Genomic DNA, 25,861 nt, shown 5'->3' with positions numbered 1-25,861 from the left:
GACAAGCGTGACACCAAACCCCCCCCCCCCCCAAAAAAAAAAAAAAAAATTATATTCACTCCGATCAAGTCTTTCCATGGGGTATATGGCTTAGGAAGGATGAAATACGGCAATTTATTACACGGTCATTTGGCCTTATTTAGAAATACAAGAAATCCCCGATTGGGCCACAAATTACCACTGGCGTCTGAAGGGGAAATAGAATAACTTCTTCTTTAAAAAAAATGTTAATTCAAATACAGGACTGTAACTTCCCTCTCATTTCTCACAGGTTGCAGATAAATTGATAATGATATTAAACCTCTTCTTCCTGGTGTGGGACCCCCATGGGACCACTGGCTCTGTGTGTATCGACCAATCGGCGCGTTTGAAGAGAAACATACGAGAGCAGGCTACAACAGAGGAGCGCGCATCGCGTAGGGGTGCGCACACAGACGTAGTTGCGACACTGGCGAGGCGAAGGCGCGATACAGCCGAGAGGATGCAGTGAAAAGCCTCAATTTCCCAGCTAATTTACAGCCGGGCAGGGCAGCTATAATAGAAATAACGTTGAAGATGAGTGTGATCCAGGCTGCGCACGACGGCAGGGTGGATAGTGGCAAAGGCAGCCACACTGACAACGCCTGCGGATCCCCACGGCTTCAGCAGTGCGCTCACCCCCCTAACAGCAGCAGCCGGACCAAAGATGCCAGATATCAGCAGCAGCTCCAGCAGCAGAAGCATCATGGTGGGTCGATGCTGAAACAACCATCCTACAACGAACCAGCGGACGTCGTGAGACGGGCGCTGGACTTTAAGAGCCAAGGCACCCAGTGCTACAAGGATAAGAAGTACCGAGAGGCAATCGGCAAGTATCACCGGGCTCTGCTCGAGATTAAAGGGCTGTGCAGGGTTCTGGGGGATCCGGACACAAGCTCCAAGTCACCCTCCTCCCTGCTGCCGACCATCAGCAAGTCCACCACGCTGACGGATGAGCAGAAGGGGGCAATGGAGAACGCAGAGCTGGAGTGTTACAACAGTCTGGCCGGTAAGAGACGTTTCTCGCATACATTTCCCACAGATGGACACAGATTCCACTTATCAGCTGTCTTTTCAGCAGAGGGAAATTCTGGGAATAATCCAGAGCTCATGAATGATTCACTGCCAGTATGAGTCATTCTCAGGCTTACCCCACAATCCGCCTCACTTTCTTTTTAATTATCACTTTGCATAAATGGTATATTTATTCACCCCTTGGCAAACTTATAATATTTGCTATATGTTTAAGATTTAACCAAAGAATCAGCTGTGTTTTAGTCCCTGACAGGACATATTAGTAGTTCAGTAAAATAATGCAAGTCTAACATTGGGTCTTGCAGTGTGATCAGGAGTTTCGCCCTCTCTCCCCTCTTTTAATCTCTTTCTAGCTTGTCTTTTGCAAATGGAGCTGGTGAACTATGAACGAGTAAAGGAATATTGCCTGAAAGTGCTTAACAAGGAAGGAAAAAACTTCAAAGCTTTGTACCGATCTGGAGTGGCCTATTACCACCTAGGAGACTTCCAGAAAGCCCTGTACTACCTGAAGGAGTCAAACAAGCAGGAACCTTCAGGTAAGGATTGCTGGTTCATGGCAAGGAACATTACACTAATATCTGAAATACACAATACATTATTTATGCAGCTTGCTGACTGTGAAAAACATTTAAGGGTGATGAGATGACTAGTAGAGAAAATAAAATAAAAACAAGTAGGAGTCATCCTTCATCATGCTTCATTGCAATTCAAAATGTGGGTGAGATTCAGTATTTCAGTCTGGACCAAATAGAAGATATCTAATTTAGTTGCTTTGAGCATTTAAAGAAACGGAGTTCTGGGACAAGGTAAAAAGACGGCATTAGTGTTGTAGTGGCTCATTAGTGTAGTGGTTTATACATTTGCCCAAAAAACAAAAGATCCCTGGAGGAGACATAAATCCCTTTGGGGTTGTATCAGGAAGGGCATCTGGTGTAAAAAAACAAAAACAAAAAACATGCGGAGCTACCTGCTGTGGTGACCCCTGTGAACAAGGGTGTAGCTGACAGTAGCTTGTGTATCATGTAAAAGTGTTTCACATGAACATGAACATGAACAGGTGCACTGCAGAGATATTTGTGGACTTCAATAAATAAATAAAATAAAACAGGTGACTGTTTTGGTATAGAAATGGAATAGCAGGCTGTTGACTGGCACTAAACTGACTTCATGCAAAAATATCAAGTGCATTGCAGATATGACAGTGAAACCACTGAGTGACATGTTTAACATAGTACAGAGTGCTTGAGACAGAGGTAGCTGGACTTCTATTGAGTTCCTGAAGATGTTTCACATCTAAAAGCTAACAGGGGGAACCAGGTATTTGATTAATAATATGAAATTTACAAGATTAAGAGTAAAATTATCACTGTGGGCTTTTGGCCTATTTGTGATTCTGTTCCTAGATGTTATTTAAATAATTGGGCAGAAATCTGGTGCCTAAGATACGCACAGTGAATCAGATTTTCTAGCACAACCTTGGCCTTTTCAATGTGGGTGCTTCATTCATGTCACCCAACATTAATCAGAGCTACAGAAAATAACACAGGAAAACTAGTCAAGTTAGGTAATATGACAACTTTAGAGGTGTATTTGTTGCTTGAATGGCAGGTGGGAAAACTGTAGATGAAGAGGAGTCTGCAAACAGCCTCCTTCACGTGGTTAATATCTATTTGTTATGTGTATGTTTGTTTATTTATGTACTAAGCTAGTAAGATCATTTACAAAAAAAAAAACTGCAGATACACAAGATCTTCATATGGAGCTTGTTTTGTTTTTGCACTGCCAAAAAGCTGTGGTATAAATGACTTCTAGCTGCTTTAATTCCATGTACTACAGAGTTGTGTTTAAATGGAAGATTTACGACCTTATTGATGCACCGTTTCCTGTCTGAGCAGGAAATAAATCAGCCTTTTCCTGCCTTTGTTTTCCAGACACCAATGTCATCCGCTATATTCAGCTGACAGAGATGAAGATTCGGAGAAATGCCCAAAGGGAGAAGAAAGAGGCCACATAAGCATTCGCTGTCCGATGACTTCTCTCTCGTCATAAATTTCAGCCCTACTGTGTGCCACCCAGACCTTAAACACCACGGCTTGGAGGTTTTGGTGTAAAATGATGTTTGCTCGCTTTTGCCTTGCACAGCATCTGGTTGCCAGTTACGTGATTGAATTTCACTGTTGTGTGCTTGAAATGTTTATTTTTATTTTTTTTAATTGTACAAGGTATTGTGTTTCAAACTTCCAATCATATCTAGTATGAATTTATCCTGAGTATGTTTTACCCATTCCAATCTGATGCACTGCCAGTCCAAACATCGCACATACAGGCCATAACTTGTGATGGAGACAGGAGCAATAAAGGTGAATCCAGCATGTCTGCAGGCGAGTATAACTGTAAATTAGCACCTGCCCTCGCACAAGATGTCTTTTAAATGCCTTGGAGTAAATGAGTAACAACCACCTACACTTCTGTCACCATACTTTGATTTTGAAAGCACTACAAAACTCACCTTTTTATACTCCCAATTATACCTGAAGTAAAGGTGCTAGTCGTAAGTAGGTTTAAAACTCAAAATGCTTGGACAAGGACATCAAGAGCACATGGTTGCTAACTGCGGTATGAGACATATGAGACATATCACAAAATGTAAATAGGCTACTTTATAAAATCACAAGAAGATATCCTGTAGAGGTGAGCTTTTTGTGTTTATTAATGCCAAAATGAAGCACTTCACTCACAGCATTTACTGTATCTTAAAATACTGTGTTTACTGTAAAGGTATGGTTGTAATGTGTGTCTATTGATTGCATTATGTTTTGTGGTGCTGCAGCATTGGATTTCTCTTTAGTTTTCCTTTTTTATTTTCCTAATGAGCTTAACTAAATGAATAGAGAAAACATGATGAAAGCACACGTGTAAATAAATAAATGAAACAATGCTGGGTGGAAAGAGTTAACGTTTTTGTCTCGGTAGTTGACATTGTAAAGCATAATGTTAATTTTCTAGAGGGATGGTATCAGGATGCAGAAATCCTGACACTGGCAGTTATTTAAGAGTTAATCAATGCTTTTCATTTCCACCATTTTAGTTGATATGGCTAATTTCTTAGCCCCAGCTTTTAAATCTTTATATATTAAGAGTATTATCATTGACAATACAATAAAGTATAAAACTAACATTTACTCTCTTTTATGGAAAATAAAATTCATGTGCTAGCTAGCTACCAACTTATTCTATCTTATCTTAAATGCTGGATTTCGGTCTTGTGCCTGTATCAACATTAGTTACATGTGAATCAAACCATTTTAATATATCTGTTTAATGTTTGGCAAAGGGATAGCAGCAATAGCCCATCCTGTAGCATTAGCTGCAACAAGGGACAATGATAGCTTTCCTGTTTTAAAAAAAGGGTTTGCAAAACTACAGAAACTGTACTGAAAATGTTTGCATAATCACTTAGGAGAAATATTCAGTCCAACACTCCACATACAAAGATTCTTTAGATACATCATTTCAAGTTGGTGGCTAATTGGTTGCTTGCTAGCAGATGGGTAACAAAGAGTTGAAAACTCGATTTTCTTTCTTCTTTTTCAAAGTTTTAAATTGAGGATTTATAGATATTTTTGGTCAATTTAGACCCTTAGCGGATTGCAGAATCATGTTTCGAACATTATTGGATATTAAGTTACATTTTTCTTAAGTTGCAATTTGATGCTAATGCTAATATACATAAAACAAACTGCTACTCAGTAATTTTTCAGCAGCTTGTACATAATTTTGTCTGTTGCTTGCATCTGAGAAGAATTATGGTTTATAGTATATCTTTTTTAATAGTTTCCACTGTTTTCTTACATTTTTAGAACAGTAAAGTTACTGGTAGAGAATAATAAGTTTAAGCTGACATGAAGCTGAGGAGACCCAAAAACTTTGGCTGCCAGGTTTGTGGGACAAAAGCACCAGTGGCCACATGGTTGGGGATTATCAGAGTGCATTGGTTTTCATCTGCAATCTGAACATATGCATGAAAGCTTAAATGGTGATTCTAAATTGTCTGTAGGTGTACTTGCAACAAACAAAAAAAATGTCTATCTCTCTGTTTGCCCTGTGATTAACTGATGATCTGTTCAGGGTGTATCCTGCATATCCCGTAAAAAGCTCCAGCCCTACCAAGAACCTATATCAGAGGTGGGCAATTAATTTTTCCCAATGGGCCAAATGAGAAACTAGGACAGTTGTAGAGGGTAACACCAATAAGCCGAACTCAATCCTACTCAGTATTATTTTTATCTTATCGGCGCAGCCCCCCACAACAGTCCCAGTTTCTCATGTGGCCCCTTGGGAAAATTAATCACCCATTCCTGCCCTAGAGGGAAAAGTGATTAAGAAACTGGATGAACATTGTGAGGCATGCACAAAGGAGGCTGCAGAGAGTATTACAGCACATCGGGTGTGTCATCATGAGTAGCATCAGCGTGTATGTGCTGCTCTGTTGTTGGTTTGGTATGTTTTGGGTATAAATTGAACATTTCACATAAAATCTACATATTTTTTTACATGCAAAATAGTTCACTGGGATAAGCAACACAATTTACTCTTGAGCTACTCAAACCCTACTGACTGGCCTAGTGAATACACGCTTGTGTTATCATCATCATGGCCCATAGTCACATAAACAATTGTAGAGCCTTAACAAAGAAATACTGATCCAGTTAAATAGTTTACTATGATTTTACTCAAGTGTGTTCCAGTGCAATACAAATCAGTCATTAACAGTATTGTTCCCAGCATGAGCAACAGTTCAGCTTATTCGTGGTAACGTTTCAGACATGACACCTTAAGTTTGTTTCAACTACTGCCCATAGTTGAAATACCGTGTTTCTACATTGAGCATGAGCACATTCTGAAAAAGCATTCACATACACAAGGACATCGGGTCACACTTAGAATAAAGAGAGCTGAAATATAAGAGGCCACTTAACATTTGGAAATAAAATGAGAGAATCAGGCATTGAGACTGAAGTCAGAGAATATTTCTGTTCATTTTTTTTTCACATAAGTGTTGCTCTATTTTAATGTGGTAGATTTACAGTCAATTAACAGGATTAACCTCTGGCAGAAGCACAGTAAATCATTCCTAAATATATTTTATTTTGTTATAAACTGCCCTGTCCAGGAAATTAAAACAAGTAGAATCTGTGAGGAAAATCCCAGTTTAAATGCATTTAGCACCTATTTATTTCAAAGCTGCTACCTTGTTATTTTTTATTTAATAAAATGACTAAAAATTGTCATGAAATTAATTTTGATATGTAGCTGTGGTCATGAAATCTGTTGAATAGTGCAACATCAGATCAGACCGAGTGTTTATTTGCACAGATACTGAAAACCCTAAAAACATTTATGGAAATCATTAATAAGTGTCAGAAGGCAAATAAAACAAATTATATAAAAATAAAACATCAGATAAATTAATTAATAAATGCAATGAAATAAACGCAAATATAAAAATAACCGAGGCTAAACTTCCACATGCCACCAGGGCCTGATTGAAAGTGAAGTCTTTCATCACTGAGGCTCACATAACCTAAAAGCCACTTTGTATCCCTTATTACATCATCTTCCTAATCAACAATTTATGAGGCAGACAATTTACATAGTTACAAACACAAAGTTCCCTTTTTAGTTTGGAGAAATGTTTCTCTTCTGGCTGCTCTTGCAGGGTTACACCAAATAGTAGACAGGAGAGCGAATGGTCTCTATTTTGAACCCAAGCGGTAGTGACATTCTTCTTTATGGTCACCATACAGAGCTCGAGACGACGTCAGACATTAGTTAACGGAGACCGTTTCTAGACTGTAGGTTGCTAATACAAAGAAGTGCACATATTATACTAGAACATCCCCCATCACTGGGATAGTGGAAGTGACTGGTGACAACAGGTGGTCAGTACAAAACAGGAATCCATCTGCCATGAGAACAGGAGTGGGTGATATACATGAACAGAGGATTTCACATAACACAATGCTTTTACAGACAAGCAGAGCCAGAGGTTTTTGACAGTGGGAAAACCTGATGCTTTACATTCATGATGCTTTTCAAAAGTGCACTTTATTAAATGCACAATCTTAAAATCAACACAAGTATGCAAAGCTTTATGTAGGTGAAAGCCATTACTGACTTTAGTCTGAAAGAAAAAAAATAAATGACACATGAAATCTCTTTCCTCTAATGAACAATCGAGCAGGCTTGGGTCGGATTATATTTTCAAATTCTTTTATTTTTTTGTTTGAGCAGTTTTGGATGCAAGATTTAAAGATTTACTGCAGCAAATGCCAGAAAGGGAGTGTTTTCACAGTAAATATCTTCCTAGCATTTACGACCACTGTGTAGATGGAGAAAGGTGAATAAATTCCAGATTGCCAACTGACCCAGATTTGTGGTCATCCAAAAGCTAACAGCAGGTAGAGTCTCCATGTTGTGTTGGACCAGTGAGGGTCAGGCTGGGTTATGACCAGAATCCTGGTTTGTAGCGGTGAGGTGAGTTTTTAGGAAGACTCGTCTCCGGTCTGCAGAGTGGGATTGTTCCATCCCGATACTGTCCCTCATCCAGCTGATCCAACAAATTTTCATTCCGGCGTGGGGAGTACGGTGTTGGGGCCTCCATGGGTGTGGGTAGCACTGTTGAGTCTCTCCCGAACTCTACAGTGGGTGGAGTCTCTGTGCTTGAGGTGTGGGCAGGGGAGTCGCCGTTACCTAGGGTCTGTCCGTTTCCCCTGGGCCTAGCTTCTGCCCAAAACACATCGGAGCGCGCTCGTGGTGAAGGCCGAGGTCGTGCCACAAAGTCCAAGGTTTTGGGGCGTTCAGGAGGACAGCGACGGCGGGGTGTTGGTGGGAAGACAACATTTGGATTGGGCAGCCGAGGGACCTCTGAACAGTCTTCTTTTAACACTCTGAAGCCACCTGTTGTAGCAGAATAAAAGTTGGCTAATTGTTTGGCAAAAAATTAGGATATTATTATTAAATATCAGCTAGTGGGAAATGATTCTAAACAACATCATCCGATTAAGGATGCTTTACCTACAGACTGTATATAAATGATGGACATAGTAGAAATGCTGTGACTCACTCATTAACTTTGCTTGAACAAGACATTATGAGGTCCGACTGGGAATTCACTTAATCACAGGAAAGGTTTTTACTGAGGTAATAGAGCAATGGCGCAGGTTTTTAGACTTTGCAACAGAAAATCTTTTAGCAGCTACACATTTTTCAGAATGGAGGCAGTATATAGCTGCAATCTAGCATCTCTTTGCAGATTTGTAAGCCACATCCACATTTGTCTTTGGTTTTACCTACTGAGAAAACATTTAATTAAAATAAATATGATTGTTTAAATGTTGTCTTTTCCACACAGTTTATGTTTTTTTTCAGCTAATGGCTAATGCAATGATCACAACATAATAATAGCAACATGCTGGTGGTGATGCTTAATTAACACTGTTAATCCTGATTCCCAGGCTTCTGTCTTCCTTAGATTTATGTTAGACATCATGGGAACCAGAAAAACAAATCCAATTAGTCCACAAAACATCATCCATCCATTTTCTTCTATCTATGTAGTTCAGACTTGGGGGAGACTTGGAACTTAACCCAGTTGCCATAGGGCGAAAGGTGGGTTACACCCTGGACAGGTCGCCAGTCTGACACAGGGTTAACATAAAGAGACAGGCAACCATTCATGCTTCATAACTGAAGAAGTTTCTCAGATGAGAGGTGAAACGTCTTCAAGAATCTTAAAGAAGTCCAGTTGCTTTTCTTTCCAAGCTCCTTAGATTACTAAGACCTAGATGACTGAGAACCTGCACAGACCATTCATACTCATAGTCACAACATGGCAACACAGTCAACACTTTACCTGCGTTTTCTAATGTTGTTTTTTCCGGTAATGGCTCCAGATTATTAGGTGGGCAGCTCTTCTTGATGGCTCCGTCTGATGGCGTTCGACGGAGGCTGCGTGAGGAACTTGTGGTGCAGGGAACATGTGTGGGTGTGAGCGACTGGCGTGGGTTGCGCTTGAAGCTCTCAAGGTGTGTGTTGACCAGTGGGTTGATTGGAGTTTGGATGGCCTGATGCTGTGAGACATGAGAGGGAAGAGGAGGCTGTGTGGGCGGTGAGGCAGGGCGGCAGACCAACAGCTCCTCGCTGTCAGAGCGCAACAGCGAGCGAGTGGAGTTGCAGTCAGACACTGATGATAAAGACAGCAGTGTGTATGAGGAGGGTAAGCCTCGTTCAGGTAGTGAAGGTGCCGACGGTTTGAGCGGGCTTTCCCGCCGGAATAGTCTGCGCGTCGGGGGGCTTGTGCTTCGCCTCTGGCTCCCCGTTCTGTGGAAAAAGCCCTCCCAGCGTGGTTTGATATGCTCTTCCGGTTGGGCCAACGTTAGCAAGTTGTAGCCCAGCCCGACGGCTGCAAGCAGAGCCCCACAGCCCAGCAAAACCAGTTCAGAGCGTCTGCTTCCACCTGGGCTCTTCCTGCATGGTGGTGTTCCTGGCACCTGACTGCTGAGGCAGTATTCATCTCCATCACCATCAGCAGTGGCAGCAGCAGTGTGGGTCTCCTTATGGAAGGGAATGCAGAGGTAGGACTGACCAGGAGCTGCTCCTGGTTCAGTAGTGAAGCAGCAGTCTTCATTTTCTGAAAAAAAAAAAGTACCATGTTTGAACTATAAAACTTATTTAATTGGTTAAACAACATAAACATAAAACTAGTTTCTTTCTTGATATATTGACAGAAACAATAGTGTATGTTTAATAGTGGAAATGACCTGAAGTCTATTAGTATTTCAACTCCATCTTTCTAAATTCAGTTTGCTGAAAGTACATAATCTTCATACAGCTGCAAACATGCACATCTGTGAGTCTGCCAGGCCAACCACTAAGAACTGTGTGGGAGTGAAATAGCTCACTTCCAGCCAGCCTGCCACCTTTAAGCTACAGCTCCCTCTAATATAATGTGGAGTGTGCATATGTCAGACAAAAACAGATCTACTACGCTCTTCCTGCTCACCCATCTCCACAAGGCTTGGCACTCCAGGCACTGCTGGGCTGTGTCTAGGGGATCTGCGGAGGTTTGGGGCACTGCAGGACCGTTGTCGGCTGCCCTCATGGGGAGGCTTCACACTGTGAGCAAGAAAGGGTTTTGTATTCCAAATCATGCCTTTTAACTCTGGAAGCAATTCCAATATTGGAATGCAACAAAAAAAGTATAAGTCTTACTCCACAAAACCTCAGCAAAACTACAGTCTCCTCACCTTGCATCAGCGCTATGCTCCCTGTAGGGGCCACATCCACGAGTTCTGCCCTTCTTTCTTGACCCCTTCCTCTCACTTTCCTCCTCATCAGGTTGAAAACAAGTGTTGCGACCCCAACCTGTACAACCTTCCCCCGGCGTGACTGCAAAATGACATATTGCTAAATCTTTAGAAAGAAAATGCAAAATGGGTTTTAAAGAATAGTAACAAATAAAAAAGGAAACTACACGAGCCAATAACAAGTTTGATGGAAAGTTAAGTTATGGAATTTAATAATAAAAAACTGTATTATGCTTACGCTGGATGGCTCTCAGGCGAGGCAACATCGGTGGACTAGTGGGAGGGCTGGAACCGCTGCTAAGCAAACTCCTCCGTCGATCATGGGAAGGAGATGCCTGCACAGTGATTTTGTGCTGAAAATCTAAAATATTTAATCAGACTTGCATTAGTTTTTCTAATTGTGTATGCGGTACCTTAGTAAATGCAAATCCAAGACAAAAAAAGTAATATGAATTATAATACATGAATAGCTGGCAGCAGTAATGGAGAACAATTTTGATTAATCTTTATTTCTACAATGTCTGGACTGATAATTGAGTGCGTATGTTATTAAAATCATTGAAAATTGTCAGAGTTGTACAGCATTATGCACAGATACTGTATAAAAGATGGACATCACACATTCATTTTACACATTCACTGATTTGAGTGATTTTTAGAGGTCCCGATTGTCTGATTACAAGCCAGTCCGTTTCATGCATGTGCACATTCACTCTCTAACAACATGTTAGCGTGTGGCTATGACCATTAGCGAGTTCTTCATTGTGAGTGAAGAAGACACAGTTCGTTAAAATAGGGCTGTAGGGCGGGTTGTTAAATATGAGTCCACTTTTAAAACATGTTTTAAAACCCATTTTTATTCTTTGGCCTTTGACCTCAGTGAGATTTAGTTTCTCTTGTAATGAAATTAGTTATTAACTAACTAATTAAATATTTTTCTTTTATTGTACTTATTGTAATTTTGTTATTTAGTTAGCTGTGGTTATTTTTTTAAATGCTGCTGCTGCTGCAGAATTGACCTATCAAAGACTCCAATCCGGCACACTGGATGCCATTTGAAATTATGAAGGCGTACACAGATTTACAGTTTTATAGATTTTCTATTAATAAATACACCCTCCCCCCCAATTTGCCATCCATACTGCAATCAAGTAGTTTCACTGGTCCATCCCACTAATGATCAAAGTCAGTAGTATGTGGCCCACAATATAAAATGCATTTCACATCCCTGTTGTAGGGGGACCACCACGAAAATATTCATACCAACAAACCTAAATCACCCCCAGCCAGCTGAGCATAAACATTTCAGAGACACTAACAAAGGAAAAGTGGCTAAATTTCAAGCTATCCAGAGCTCAGAGCCAGCCACACGCCAGTAGCCTTGGTATGAGCCTCGGTATGAGCAATGAAAAGACAAGTAAAGAAGTGAAAAAGATTGATGTCCTGCTGTTTGGTGAAATTAAAAACATACAAGAAAGTGAACAAAGACCCTGTCATTTATTTTTTTTTATACAAATCTGTCAGAACTGCTTTTGTTTTCAAGATAATATATGTCAAGTAAAGGTAGGTATACCCCAACCCATTTTCTTTTAATTATTTGCAGCATGTTTTCATTTTCAGTTGTTTCAGTGAGACAAGTTCCTGCAACTTACTCCATTTCAGGGAAAAATGTAAGAATTTCTGTTATCATAAAGAAAGGGACTTACTGGGACATACTGCCTTCACTTGTAGGGCTTGGAAGTGACACCTATCTTTTATATATAGTCTGTGATTACCCATGAGGAAACTATTGCTATTATCTGTCATCTGAGTGTGACGCCACACCCCAGCTATGTTGACTCAAGTGACAAAGTTGAAGACAGCTCGAAGCAATGTCTCAGTGTCATCACGAGGCCATATAAAAAGCTTTTTATGAGAAAAATTCCAACTAAGAGCAATAAAAGCAGCAAAAACCACACATTTGTTAAAGATCTTGTCAGTATGATTTACTTTATTGATCATGTAACACTGTGCTTGTCATGCTGATGGGAATGAGTCTTTATGAACAAACAAAAATATAATTGGTAATAATTACAACTATTTGCATAAACAATGGGGCAAAACATACAGGCGGAGTCTATAAATTCATTTCAGCTCGCTATAATCAATCAAGGGTGAAATATTGTATAGTGCAACTATGATTTTTGTTTAAGTACCATATTTTGTTTTCATTACCTGAAGGCAAGCTGATCCTGTTTCCATCCTTAAGTTTAAGACGGTTGCGGCGGAACTTGCCCTGCCTGCTCTCCACATGAGGCTTTTCCTGGTAGAGCTGGTGAATGATGATATTGAGCTCTCGCTCCAGGATGTGGATCTCACGTTCAGCTAGTTCCTGCTCCCGCCTCCTCAACGCCTCCTCCTGATACTTCTGCTGCAGTGCCGCTCGGGTCAGCTCCTCCTCCCACGATCTCAGCTCCTGGGAAATCCAAATACAAGAGGTGAATTTAAAACAACAACACTAAAACGTACAGCAAAAACAAAGCTGTATTTACAGTGAATGGGAAAAAGAAAAGCTCAGGACATCCCAAAACTGGGGTTGTTTTTCAGGAGTTTGGCTCGGCCCCTTGGTGCCAATGAAAGGAACTCTTAATGCATCAGCATAACAAAACATTTTGGACAATTTCATGCTTCCAACTTTGTGGCAACAGTTTGGAGATGGCCCATCCCTGTTCAAACATGACTGTGCATAACTGCACAGAGCAAAGTCCTCGAAGACATGAATGAGTAAGTTTGGTGTGGAAGAACTTGACTGGCCTCCACAGAATCCTGACCTCAACCCGACAGAACACTTTTGGATGAATTAGAGGGGAGACTGTGAGCCAGGCCTTCTCACCCAACACCAGTGTCTGACCTTACAAATGCACTCCCCCCCCCTCAAATGACTGTAAATCCTAACCAGCAATTTTCCAAACTACCTGCATCAAAGACCTCTCATCTTTACCTTTTCCTTGGTCCTCAGCTGATCAAACATGTCCTGGATCTCCAGTTTCCAGTCATCTTGGAGAGAGTGGAAGGATTCTGCTGGCATTTCAAAAAAGCCTGACTCCTCAATGGCCGTCAGCTGGTCTAGGATAGCTGTGAACTGTGGCCGAGAGTGAGGGTCTGGGCTCCAGCAGTCTGTGGCACCAGATGAAACACAATCCAAGCAAATTTGCTCTTTAACTGTTTCCAGAAAGTAATAAAATATTCTGTGCAAGTTTGATGCTTGTAAGTTATGGTTCACAGAATCTGAACACACAGGAATCTTGTAGTTAACCATCTCATTTTTAATAAAATAAAAAAAATAGAAAGAAAATCTGTGGTATGTTTGGGAAAACAAACTACCATCTGGTTAACATATTTGCTTCTGAATCTCAAATATATATGTGATTCCTTTCATCTAAGCTGAAGGGCGACACTTCACATGAACATTAAATTATGTTCTTTTCTTACCCTCCATAAGACGTGCAAAGGGCTCAGGACAGGTAGACGGGATTGGCAAGGCCATTTTGTTCATCGCCACTCCATAAGCTACTGCCAGACCATCGATACCACGAAATGGGACTTCTCCAGTCAGCAGCTCCCACAACAGCACACCATAACTTTTAGATTTTTTAAAAAGGAAAAGATAAAAAAACAGTTGCTGAAAAAAAACCCAGAAACTGAAAGATTCACGAATTCAATTTGGATATATAACTGAAAAAAACAACAACAACAACAAAAAAAACATCAACAGGTTCTCTGGTGTGCTCTCAGGAGAAAGGAGCTTAATGTACATGCAGAAGTACTTGCACAATATCTGTCAGTGTGCCTCTAAAGCTAAAAGTGTGTATGAATATATGAATGTTAAGTACGATGCTTGCTGAAAGAGACTGTGAGTGTTCACCAAATCCATTTTATTTGAATAAATGTCAAAAAAGATTAGTGTGGCACTGCATTTGTGCACCACTCATGTAAATACCAAGGTGAGATATAAAAAGGTCAAAATGAGAAAATGTCAACAGGACAGAAAAGAAGCTCACAGATCCATGTGACTAATGCTGGAGCTAAATAACCAAGAAATCAAATAAATCAGGAATGCGTGAAGATCAGTGTATGACAGGTTAGTCTTCACAGATTTAAATCAGAAGGACTTGGAAGTAATGACACAAGCTATGACCTGACTGTCTACACAGTTTGTTCACCTATATAGCAATTAAACAGGTCAAAACAGACCTCTGTTCTTAGGAATTACTGTATTTGATCTGTGTTTATGCTACATCAGGGTGGAACATTGATTAGGAAGAAGAAATAATTCCCCTTTCTTGTCTGCACTCTTGAGAAAAGAGTTACTTTTATAATGCATACTTCTTGGTCTTGGCTCCCACAATTCTCACACTATATGTGATAACGTGAACAAGTTATTAATCCAATAACGTCAGGGAACTTTGAAAATTAGCCATTTTTAAAGTCTATTCATTCATTCATTCATTCATTCATTCATTCATTCCTTTAACTGGCTTTCCAACCAGGGTGACAGAAGGGTTGAGTCTATCCCAGTTTTCATTAGGTGAGAGGTAGGGTTGCACGATTAATCGTTAGAAAATCGCGATCTCGATTCATACTTATGTGCGATCTCATTTCCAAATGACAACGATTTAAAAAAAAAAAAAAGAAAAAAAAAAGAAGGACGACGACGACGATTGTACCGCATTTTGATCCGGGACGTACTCTGCATGAAAACAAGTGCTCACTCTTCCTGCTCAACAAATGACAAGGGCGGAGCGTGATACAGAACATTTGTTGTTTTTATGTTTATTTATTGTTTTTATGTTCAGTCTCAACTGTTACGAAGTTGATGTGCAGTTAATAAGTGCAATAAATATTTATACTGGAAAAGAAAATCGTGAGAGAATCGTGATCTCAATTCTAAGTCAAAAAATCGTGATTCTCATTTTATGCAAAATCGTGCAGCCCTAGCGAGAGGTGGGAGACAGCCTGGACAGTACATCACAGGGCTAACACAGACAGACAGTCAGCTGTTTACACTTCACCCCTACACATAATTTAAAAATAACTTTTTATCCTGACATGTTTGTGTGGGAGAAAGCTGGAACACCCAGAGAAAACGCGTGCATCCATAAGGAGATCAAGCAAAATCAACACAGAAACGCCCCAGGTGACCAGCAGGCTCAAAGCTGACGGTGCTAAACCCACCACCAATATGCTTCCCACACTGAAATGACATACCCAAATTAGACATTCAAAGTGGAACAATTGTCATCTCATTTACATACACTGATGCTTGAGTTGGTGTGACTTGGCTTCAGACTGCTCTTGGCTCTGTATGATATCTCAGAGTGGGGATATCCTCTTTGCTGTCACTTCAGGAGTACAGCTCTGGCTGAGAGCACAGACTACCCACCCACCCACTGTGTAACCCTTCTGTTAATGAAGGGCAGCCAATCAGAAGAAAGCTGGGTTAAAGGGTTTGTGAAGGAAGCTAAAAAGGCCTATTTCAGATGCATGAACTGAGAGGATTCACCAAAGGACAGCACAAAAGATAAATTTAAATTATTTTGACCTGTAAATCATGCAGTTACTCGAGCACAGTTTAAGAATAAAAGCATGGAGATGGAAATGAGGATATAAGGCTAAATCATGATATCTAAATCCTCCAAATAAACAGGGCATTGTTATGTATTTTATTAAATATTCTGCTGATTATTTCCAGACAAATATTCCTTCCAGTTGATCAGAACATCCACTGACATCTTCAGATTGCTAATTTAGTATGACCAGTGATCCAGACACCCAGTGATACACCACTGGAGACAAATATTCATATATTAGAAGCTAAAACCACCACATGCTTGATAGTCTTGCTTAAAACATGACTGCAAAGTACTGTAAATCAATCAACTAGATGACCGGCCTTTTCAACTTTTAGCATAACAAATAACACTGAAATGAATGTATGGGACCTCTGCTCTCACATTAAATATGGAAATGAAAACACATGAGCTAAGTATGTGCAGTATATCTTAGCAGTTATGGGTGTGAGGGTTGCAGGTCTTTCTCTGTACACATTTCTGTAAATCAGATATGTGATTGCAAAAATATTTAAAATATTGATCTTTTTTGCTTCCTCATTATCCGTTGGCATAAAACATCACAGTGCATAAAGCTACGGTTACATGCACTGCATTTGTATACCCTTCTCATAAAACTCAACATAATGTTCTTGTTCCCATGTGTCAGTCTGTGCTTTGTCACTATGGCAACTGCTGCCCGGGCTGAACTTTTTTCTAGTGCGTGGTGTTTTAACCGTTTCAGACCAGTTCCACAACATGATGCTTTTGGTTTTTTTCCCTGCAAAAACACCCTCCCCTGCCCACCTCCAAACGTCGCTACCCTTGGAGAATGTAGATGAGCGGATGACTTCAGGAGCCATCCAGGCGTAGGTGCCGGCAGCGCTCATCTTGGTTGTGCGGTGCCACTCTCGAGCCAGTCCAAAGTCTGTGATCTTCAGAGTCTTGTTGCTGAGATCTTCCATCTCAACCCTCTCAAGGATAAGGACTGGACAGGGTGGCAATGTAGGAGGGGGAAGTGATGAAGGAATTTTATTGCATGATGGGGAAGAGGTTGGAGGATGTGGGAAGGGGAGGTATACGTGCAGATTGGTGGGAGGATTGACGTAAAAATAAAAGGTTTCAGTAATCGCCATCAGAAATGTTTAAATGTTGGGGAAGGCAGCAGCAGGAGTACCATGATAAAACACAATGCATGTGGAAACGCAAAAAATTGGACATGTAATGATTGAACAAAACAGGGTGCGGTTGGTGGGAGGCCATGATGAAAGGATTGGAAGGATAAAAGTGGAGAAGAGAAAAGGAGAGAACAAACAGAGAAACCAAGAAATGGTGAGCTACTCCAGTAAAGCAGAGATGAAAACCACCACCCTTGATCAGTGACAATCCTCTCATTATGTATTTTAACAGCACAAACCTCAAATAAACACTGATAATATGCTTAAACTACACAAATACCCTGCTGTGACACACCCATTTTCACCATTAGGCATAAAAAAAAAAAAAAAAAAAAAAAAGAACCCAATCCCAACATGCGCAAGCCAAACAGGACTCCTCCTAACCACATGCTCCTTCTCCCCCATTCAGCTCTGCACTGCCAGACCATCTGCTGTGGCCGTGCCCAGTGGAGGGTGTGTCTGCAGGCTGTGGTGCACATCAAGAACCCCCTTCATCTGGTGCTCATGTGGCTCTAATGCTAGACGGGCAGTTTTCAAAGAAACTGAAACCAAACACATTGCTAAAGTAACTCCTGATAGGGAACTACAACATGAAACAAACACAGCTGATTCCCCTTGAGGCCAAAAATGCTCCTCTCACTGTAATGTGCAGTGCTTTAGATAAGAGCATCTACCAAATGGCTATGAAGGAGAGGCCAGAGAGGCAGTGGAAAGTGTTCAGATATAAAAATGGCATACTGCCGAGTGGGATAGAATGAAAAGCAAAGCTATGTGTCATTAAAGCAAGAGTTGCAGTTAAGCTGGTTTTCAGGTCAGCAAACGATGGAATATAAGGTTAAAATAGGATGTGGTGGATTAATAAAACTGTTTTTTAAAATATGGGCCAAGTTTTGACCATGTTTTGTAAAAACAGTCATACCAAGTACACTTCACGCTAGAAGAGAAGCTTGAGGATGGCCAAAAACACAAAGTCTCTGGAGACCAAGAATGTGCAATAGTTCAAGGAACTCCCAACTTTCTTTGTAAACAGAGTTATGCAGCTCTAGACCAGACAGTTATCTGGCCAACACTGCAAGTATGACTGAAAATGAGACTTCCACATAGATCAGTTCCTGTGTTACAAAAAGAAATCTTAACTTTTCTGCCTTTTTGGGGGATTAGTTGCATGATGCTGCCTTCAAACCCTTCATTACCACAGCAGCGTGTGACTAGGCAGTGTCTCACTTCTCTAATCACTATAATTCATTTGTCTGGATGTTAAAGAGACCTACTTTATAGAATAAAATGGGGAATTTTTCATTGGGGAATTTCTTAAACTAAACTCAGATACATGTACCTAAATATGCCCTAATTTCTGTTTAATTTACTATGCATAAAAAAGTTCTACAGACAACATATCTAATGTTGAAACGGAGAATAACTGTCTTCATTTTAAGTAAGTGTTCATTTTGAATCTAATAGAAATAAAGTTGACGATGAGTATCTTTACTGTTGAATTGTATCATATTTAATCCTGAAGAAACTGAAGAACCTGACAAGACCAGTTGGTGTAGTTTGGAAAATGAAATGTTCTCCCATGCTCGAAAAAGGATTTCAGTTGCTCAACTGCAGTTTAAAGCTGCAGTTACATGATATGTACTGAGAGTTCTTGTGTCGTCAAACCCAACTTAACACCAGAGCCGAATTTATATTTAAAACGGTCAGGGTTGATTTAAATGAGTGAAACAAATGTTTGCATATGAACCAGAAAGCATTTTTTTTTTATTTCAACAGCTTAGAAGCCCCTTTGTTGTATTTTTTGTTTAATAATGTGTCCCTTTTCTTTTCAGTGATGCACAGGTGTGGGCTGTAAACCAGTTAGCCTTGCACCTGTAGCCATGATCTCCCAAAATGTGCAGAATATGTTTTTGCATTGTCTTCCTGGAATAAGCAAAGGCCTCGCCTGGAGATGTCATCTTGATGGCAGCATACAGTCATTGCATAAAGAAAATACACCTACATTAACTTCTACAGTTACACATATTTATTTACCGCTTATTATTTTTGAATGTTACATAGTGGTTTTTCAAAATATATATAAATATAAATATTTGGTTCTTAGCAGCTTTACTAAGCCAAAATGCAGAATGTGAAAAACTCAGTACACCCTTACTGCTTCCAGTAAGTAGCAGCCAGTTATGCTAATCAAATACACGACTTGATTAATTGATCATTAGCATGTGTGATCTCCCCTATAAAAGCAGAAGTTTTGGCAGCATTCAAGTATATGTCAATGCAATTCCAAGGAGGAGAGATACTCGGAATGACCTTAAAGAAGCAATTGTTGCTGCCCATTAGTTTGTGAAGGCTAATAAGACCATTTGCAAACAATTTGAGATTCATCGTTCTGCAGTGAGAAAGATTCACAACTGAAAAACATTCAAGAGATTTGCCAGTCTTCTCAGGAATGTATGTCCCAGGACATTCAGCTCAAGGTCAGACAGTGCCATGCTCAGAGAATCCAGTGTCAGACTCTAGCATTTAACATGCTAACCAAGCTTGTAAAGTTCATGGTAAGGCAAACAGAAAAAGAATGAAAGAAGTTCGGCTTTAAGTTTTTCCAGCAGAAAGCTCTTGTCTCTAAAATGAATGTGGCTATCATTAGCATTGTATCATAGCTACAGTAAGCTGTGCTGCAATGGAATAATGTCCTTTGGACAAACGAGACCAAAGTGGAGATGTTTGGCCATCATGTATAGCGCCAGTTTGGGAAAAACCAGGCACAGCATTGGCACAAGCACCTCATACCAACTGCAGAGCACTGTGACAGGTTGTTTTTTCCTGCCACAGGACCTGAGCACCTTGAAGTCATTGAGTCGGCCATGAACACCTCTGTTTACCGAAGTATTTGAAAGTCAAATGTGAGGCTGAAGCTTGGCTGAAAGTGGGTCATGTAACCTGACAAGCACAGGAGCAAATTTACAACAGAATGGCTGAAAAAGACAAAAATCAAGGTGTCACAGTGGTCGGTTCAGAGTCCAGACCTCAACCGGACTAAAATGCTGTGCTAGGACCATCAGAGTGCTGTGCATAAATGAAGGCTTGCAAACCTCAATAAACTGAAGCATTGTTCTGAAAACACGAGTAGACCAAAATTTCTCCCCAAAAATGTGAGATAATGATAAAGTCAAATGGAGAGTGATTACTTTATGCTAATATTACTGAAGGTGTTTCTACAAGCTTTTGACTCATGGAGCATACTTAGTTTAAAAACACTGCATCTGCATTTCTGGCTTAGTTTTTGTTAAATAAATAATGTAATATGTTGACATATATCATGTGCATCTGAAGTTATATTTACTTCAGTTTAAGACCTGCTAAAGACCAGATATTTTTGTTTTTTCCCGATATGTGAAAGCTTGGAAATGCCAGAGGGTGTACTTTATTTTTAAATGACTGTAGGTTTCTGACAGTAAGCTCAAATTTTGATTTGTTAGACAAAAGGACAATTTTCCATTCAGCTCAGTACATCTTAAATGAGCTCAGGCCCAAAGCAGCTGTTTGTGTAGAAACAGTGTAGAATACATACAAAATATAACTGAGCATTACAGTATAGGCCTTTAGGCATTCACTCAGAAACCACAGCACTGAAAGGCGAACAGTTTGATTGTTAAGAATCAAATTAAGAATTAAAGAATCAGATTAAGGAATCGCCAAGGTTTTTACAATTCATGCCAACAGTGATATGAGTCAGCAGTGAATTAATTACAGAATTTTTACCTGGGAGCCAGAAGACTGCTGCCAATCAATTATTTTTCAGAGTTCTCCTGTGCATCTAGAGAGTTCTTCAAACTCTGAAGTCCTCCATGTTCTATAGACAATGAACTCCCCTGAATCTTTTTTTTTTTTTTTTTTTTTTACAAAATAAATATTATTCTTTCACTGTCAAACTATATGACCATTCTGTCTTTTGCAGACTGATGGACCCCCCCCCCCCCTATTACTAATAAAAAAATGTAGAATCTGTGGGATGTTGGTTTGGTGCTTAAATTCAGTCCTGTAGCAGTCCTAGTATCAAGGTCAATGACTTCATGTGTTGTTTTTGTAGTAGTTTAAACTTAAATATAGGGCTTGAAATTGTTTTATTTACATTTTAGATAGTATCTTAACTTTTTGGAAGGATTTTGCAGTCTCTAAAGAAAAACAGATAGATATTCTTTCATGTTATGTATGTCTTTGCTAGGTAAACTAAATTTTGAGTCACAAGAAACAACGGAGGGGGGGAAAAATAATCACTGGCATAACTCTGAAATAGCTAAATGACAACTGCGGTGTCCTGCAGCGCTCCTGTACCGTGATGAGGACATGGGTTTTCCCCTAATTTCCCAGGATGGTAACCAGTTAGACTGACTTTAACGCTTTAAAGCACCCTATTGAAGTGCGGCGTCTGAGCTGATCACTGCAGAACAAGCCAATGGCAGGGAAGAGGCTTGGGCTATGTATTGTCAGAGCCTCCAATAGGCAGTCTGGGACAGAGCATTGGGCAAATCCTCACTAATAGGCTTGGGATTTAGGTGATTCAGTTGAGTAAAATGCAAGATTACAACTGCTCCATAAACACACACGAAAACTCCTTTTCCTCTCTACTCTCATTCCTGAAGTGAATACAAGCAGTGCAGGTCACAGAATGAGCATTACTTTCAAAATTCATTTCATGTGGTACTTGAATAGTGCATCAGCAGAGCTATTATTGTCCCAGAAAGACTGTAATATGATATATCTTTGGGTGAGGGCTGTTTGGAGGTGTTAAGCACCAGTGATTAGTATCAGTGACAAAGTCATGTCAGTCTTTGCAATCGTGGCATTGCTGGGTGTAGATAATAACTTCTTGGCCTCTCTTTTGTTTGGCAATTACATTCCTTATCGTATCTAAATACTGAAAACTAATGCTGTCGACTTAAATAAAAGTCCATTTCAGCATATTTCACGTTTTGCCCACACATATGGCAAGACTTATGATGTATCACAGACCTTTATTGCTTTGAATGCTATAACTTATGCATGAAAGACATCAAAGGCACAGACAGTTGTTCAATTAATTGAATATTTCACAATAAAATAGTAAGCCATGTCTCTAAGAACAAAGCCAGATACTCTTTTCTTTCTTTCTTTCTTTTTTTTTTTTTAAACATGTTCTCTTCAGGAAACCTGTTTTTCAGATCAGACACACAATATGAAAATTGGCCTTTTTCACCATTTTTCAGCATTGGTTCTTAAACTTGGTAATAAAAAGCAAAGTGAGATGACTCTTACTGTTGCTGGACTTGAGATCCCGGTGAATAATGGGGACAATAGCCTGGCAGTGGAGGTAGTGCATGCCTCGGGCAATCTGCACAGCCCAGTCAACCAGAGTACATGGAGGGATGCGTTTCCCAGCTAGAGCCCGGTTGAGAGGGCCTCCTCGGGCATACTCCATTATCAGGCACAGGTTAGGCTCCTGCAGACACACTCCCAGCAAACCCATAATGTTGAGATGGCTGAGCATGGCAAAGAGCTTGGCCTCCTGGCGAACGCTCTCCATTGTCTGCTCCAAATCTTCATCGGGGTCCCGTCGTGCTGCCTTCACCGCCACCTCTGCACCCCGCCACATTGCACGGTAGACTTTTCCAAAACCACCAACCCCGATAATTTCTTCCAAGGTGAGCTCTGAGAAATCAATCTCAAGAACTGAGAAACAAAGAAGACACATATGAGACAAACATAAACATCAGCTAAGTGTATTTGTACTTACAGCCATCCAGTGACATTAGAAGTCAGGGTCAACCTGTCTGCAGCCTTTAGGATTTCCCCATTTTGCTTTTCAACAAGGTACATGCTTGCTAGCAAGGATCATAAAAACAGGTCATTGAGTTGAAGGAGGCCTTCTTAGAGCTCTAAGCCACCCTGCTGCCCCAAATTCAGAAACTATCCCTCTTGCTGTTACACAAGGATAAGCATCTGTCCTAAAATCTGGCTAGAATGTCTGGAGAAGGAATAAATGCAGGTTATATAGAAAAGAAGGTCTGTGTGCTGATGTGAACAGACTAAGTGTTTGAGGCTGTATGTGCTCATGTTGTAGAGTCCTAACAGTAAGCAGACTGACCTTGATGAATATTTCAGGTGTGTGAAAGTAGGCCAGCTGCCTCAGTATGAAGACATGAAAGTCAACAAGACTCAGACAGCTGCTAACAAAGACAGCTGAGGTGGTTTGGTCTGCCCAAATAGCATGTGATAGTTTGTGTTTTATTACCTTAAAACACCTGCATATGCTCACATGCAGATTTGTAGTTATCAGTCAAAAAACAGTGGCTTTGTACCTGTGTTTGGAGCATCTTTATTGCTTAAAGGCCAATAAGAAGGAAGAGTATTTTCATTTAGGGCTTCACAGTTTAGTACACATAGCTACTTGTAATTATGCTCAGTGTATCTTTCTGAAGCATTGGCCCTACATTTCCCTCCAGAAGTTACTTTTTATTTTTCCCTAAGAGAAGAATTTTACATTTCTTTCTCTCTTGCACCTGGACACTGGACAAAAAATCCTTTCTGAAGCACATAACATCATTCAAATTTCATCTAAGAATATCTACAGGATTCCAGTTCTGTGACAGGCTTCCTGCCTTGTATCCTGCACACTTTGTGCGTTGTAATTTGAGAACTGAGGTGGGGTGCATCACTGTTTGTTTGAAAGGCCCTGTGATGAATAGCGGTCCTGAAGCTGTAAGGATGCTTGGGGCATCCTGTTTCTAGGCCAACAGGAATGCACTGCGCCTACCATGACACAGCACTCTACGTGGTTTTCCCCCTCTGACAAAAGATAGGAGAAAAGACTGCAGCCCTGTGCTCCTTTTCAGTGATAGCACATTTATTTCATTAGCAGAAGTATGAAGCACAGTGGGATACTCACGGTGCAAAGGAGGCACGGGGTACTGCTGTTCTGAAGTGGCCCGTATTTCCTCCGGAATGCCGGTGCCTTTGCTGACATAATTAGACGGGAAGATGCCTACCCGGTCTGCTATCATACCGGTCCACCATCCCTCATCTCCTGACACCAGGGAGTCCTTGGACAGGACTTCCACCAGATCCCCCTTTCGAAGGCTGAGCTCGTCGTCCGCAGTCGCTTCATAGTCGAACACGGCCGTCCAGAAGCCCGGTGCGGCTGGTCCCGTATCCGGCGCGGCGCTGATGCCATTTGCCGGTGTGGGCCAGCGAAAGACATCTTCCTCTGCTTCTTCCGTTGAAGAAACGCACGCCTTAGGACTACTACTGTCCAAAGCGGGTTTGAAGACATCCATGGACGCGATCCATAGGGACTACCTGGATCACTGCAGGCGCATCCACCTGGCGCGGCTGGCTGGAGGCTCGGTGCGCCCTGCTTCTACAACACACACACACGGAGCTAAGTAGCGGCTAATCCGGCACACAAACACTGCAGGAAACCACCATCCTGCTGCATCGCACGCCCCTCAGTCTCAGCTGGCTGCTATCAAACATGCAGCGCCTGGTTATTTTCAATGCACAATCCTACACCCAATCATCGCTGCAACTTCTCGGACGCAGTGGTCTTTATTCTAAGCCAATTGTGCCAGCGTGGGAATCATCCCCGGCGTCCTATTGGTGCACAGACACGTCAACAACACTTTATTTCCCACCCTTGTCCCAAGACAGTGTCCTTTTATTTAGTCGTTTGCCTTCAGAAAACCAAACAAACCAGAACAAAAATACTCAAGTTAGGGTTAAATTCCATGCGCAATTTCCTGAAATACAAAACAAACAACCCCAAAACAAAACAAAAACAAAAAGAAAACAGACAACATAACAACCCTCACTATTTTAGTAATGTGATTAAAGAATGAGTGTATATAGATAGCTGAAATCCAATCAGCTGGCATTCTGCAACCCACTTTTATATTGATTTAATTAATTCCAGCCTATTTGCAAAAACTATAACTATCCTTAAATGTTATATTTTAGAAAGTCTCCATAGTGGAAATGCAATAAAAGTGATCTACTTGTTTTCTCAGCCTGAATGGAAACCACAAGTGAACAAAAGAAAACAAGTGTGAACAAGAGTCCTCTGCTTCAGTCCACTTCCTGACACGTTTTATAAGAAGCTGCTTGCAGTTTTAATTTGCACCCTGTATTTGCACGGATGCAACATGGATGTAAATAAATAATGTGAAAACACGATGACTGACATGATGGAAACCCAACACCCAAACATAAGAAAAGACATGGAAAATATAAACAGCATTATTCAGTTTCGATATTTTTTTTTACTTAACATGTCAAAAGCAGTTTAAAATTAACCTGTAAGAATGATAAAGTCAAAAGCACGAGGCTAAAACTTAAAATCTGACCTCACTAAATAAACAATATGAAGTAATAGCTGGAAAGATTAAAGAATAAAAAATTATGGCCTAAATATTGTTAAAAAAAATCATCTGCATCCTTTTTTCCTCCTTTGGCACAAAAGAGCTTCCATATTTTGATATAGTTGAAAAAAATATTATGCAAGCTTATTAGACAATTGCTCTTTCTAACAGGCTTATTTTTATGAAGCAGCAAACAAAGACTTCATTTATTTTGTGAGTGGGAAAGAAAATGATGGATTTATTGAACTAAGAATGATACAAAGAAAAGAAAACAAAAGAAAAGG

General features: G+C 40.5%; 2 protein-coding genes across 3 annotated transcripts; one reads left to right on the top strand and one right to left on the bottom strand.

Annotated features, from left to right (window-relative positions):
* ttc9 (tetratricopeptide repeat domain 9) lies at nucleotides 1-3,991 on the top strand. Its single transcript, XM_026152167.2, has 3 exons — nucleotides 1-1,027; nucleotides 1,407-1,589; nucleotides 2,985-3,991. Exons 1-3 carry the CDS (start codon nucleotides 556-558, stop codon nucleotides 3,065-3,067), a joined length of 738 nt encoding a protein of 245 aa, XP_026007952.1. The 5' UTR covers nucleotides 1-555; the 3' UTR covers nucleotides 3,068-3,991.
* Nucleotides 3,992-5,767: 1,776 nt separating this feature from the next.
* Nucleotides 5,768-25,789, bottom strand: map3k9 (mitogen-activated protein kinase kinase kinase 9). 2 transcript variants are annotated; one of them, XM_026151388.2, is made up of 11 exons: nucleotides 24,110-25,789; nucleotides 22,480-22,893; nucleotides 16,817-16,997; nucleotides 13,893-14,041; nucleotides 13,402-13,577; nucleotides 12,636-12,876; nucleotides 10,660-10,782; nucleotides 10,362-10,527; nucleotides 10,118-10,230; nucleotides 8,969-9,745; nucleotides 5,768-8,013 (listed from the first exon to the last, which is right to left on the bottom strand). In XM_026151388.2, exons 1-11 carry the CDS (start codon nucleotides 24,495-24,497, stop codon nucleotides 7,559-7,561), a joined length of 3,183 nt encoding a protein of 1,060 aa, XP_026007173.1. In that variant the 5' UTR covers nucleotides 24,498-25,789; the 3' UTR covers nucleotides 5,768-7,558. The 2 variants fall into 2 exon arrangements, with proteins under 2 accessions (XP_026007173.1, XP_026007174.1); XM_026151389.2 differs by having other exon boundaries at nucleotides 10,362-10,503; nucleotides 24,110-25,458.
* Nucleotides 25,790-25,861: the final 72 nt, after the last annotated feature.

The sequence above is a fragment of the Astatotilapia calliptera genome, chromosome 19 (assembly GCF_964374335.1).
Source record: "Astatotilapia calliptera chromosome 19, fAstCal68.1, whole genome shotgun sequence".
Taxonomy (NCBI): domain Eukaryota; kingdom Metazoa; phylum Chordata; class Actinopteri; order Cichliformes; family Cichlidae; genus Astatotilapia; species Astatotilapia calliptera.
This window is presented reverse-complemented; position numbering and strand designations above follow the sequence as displayed.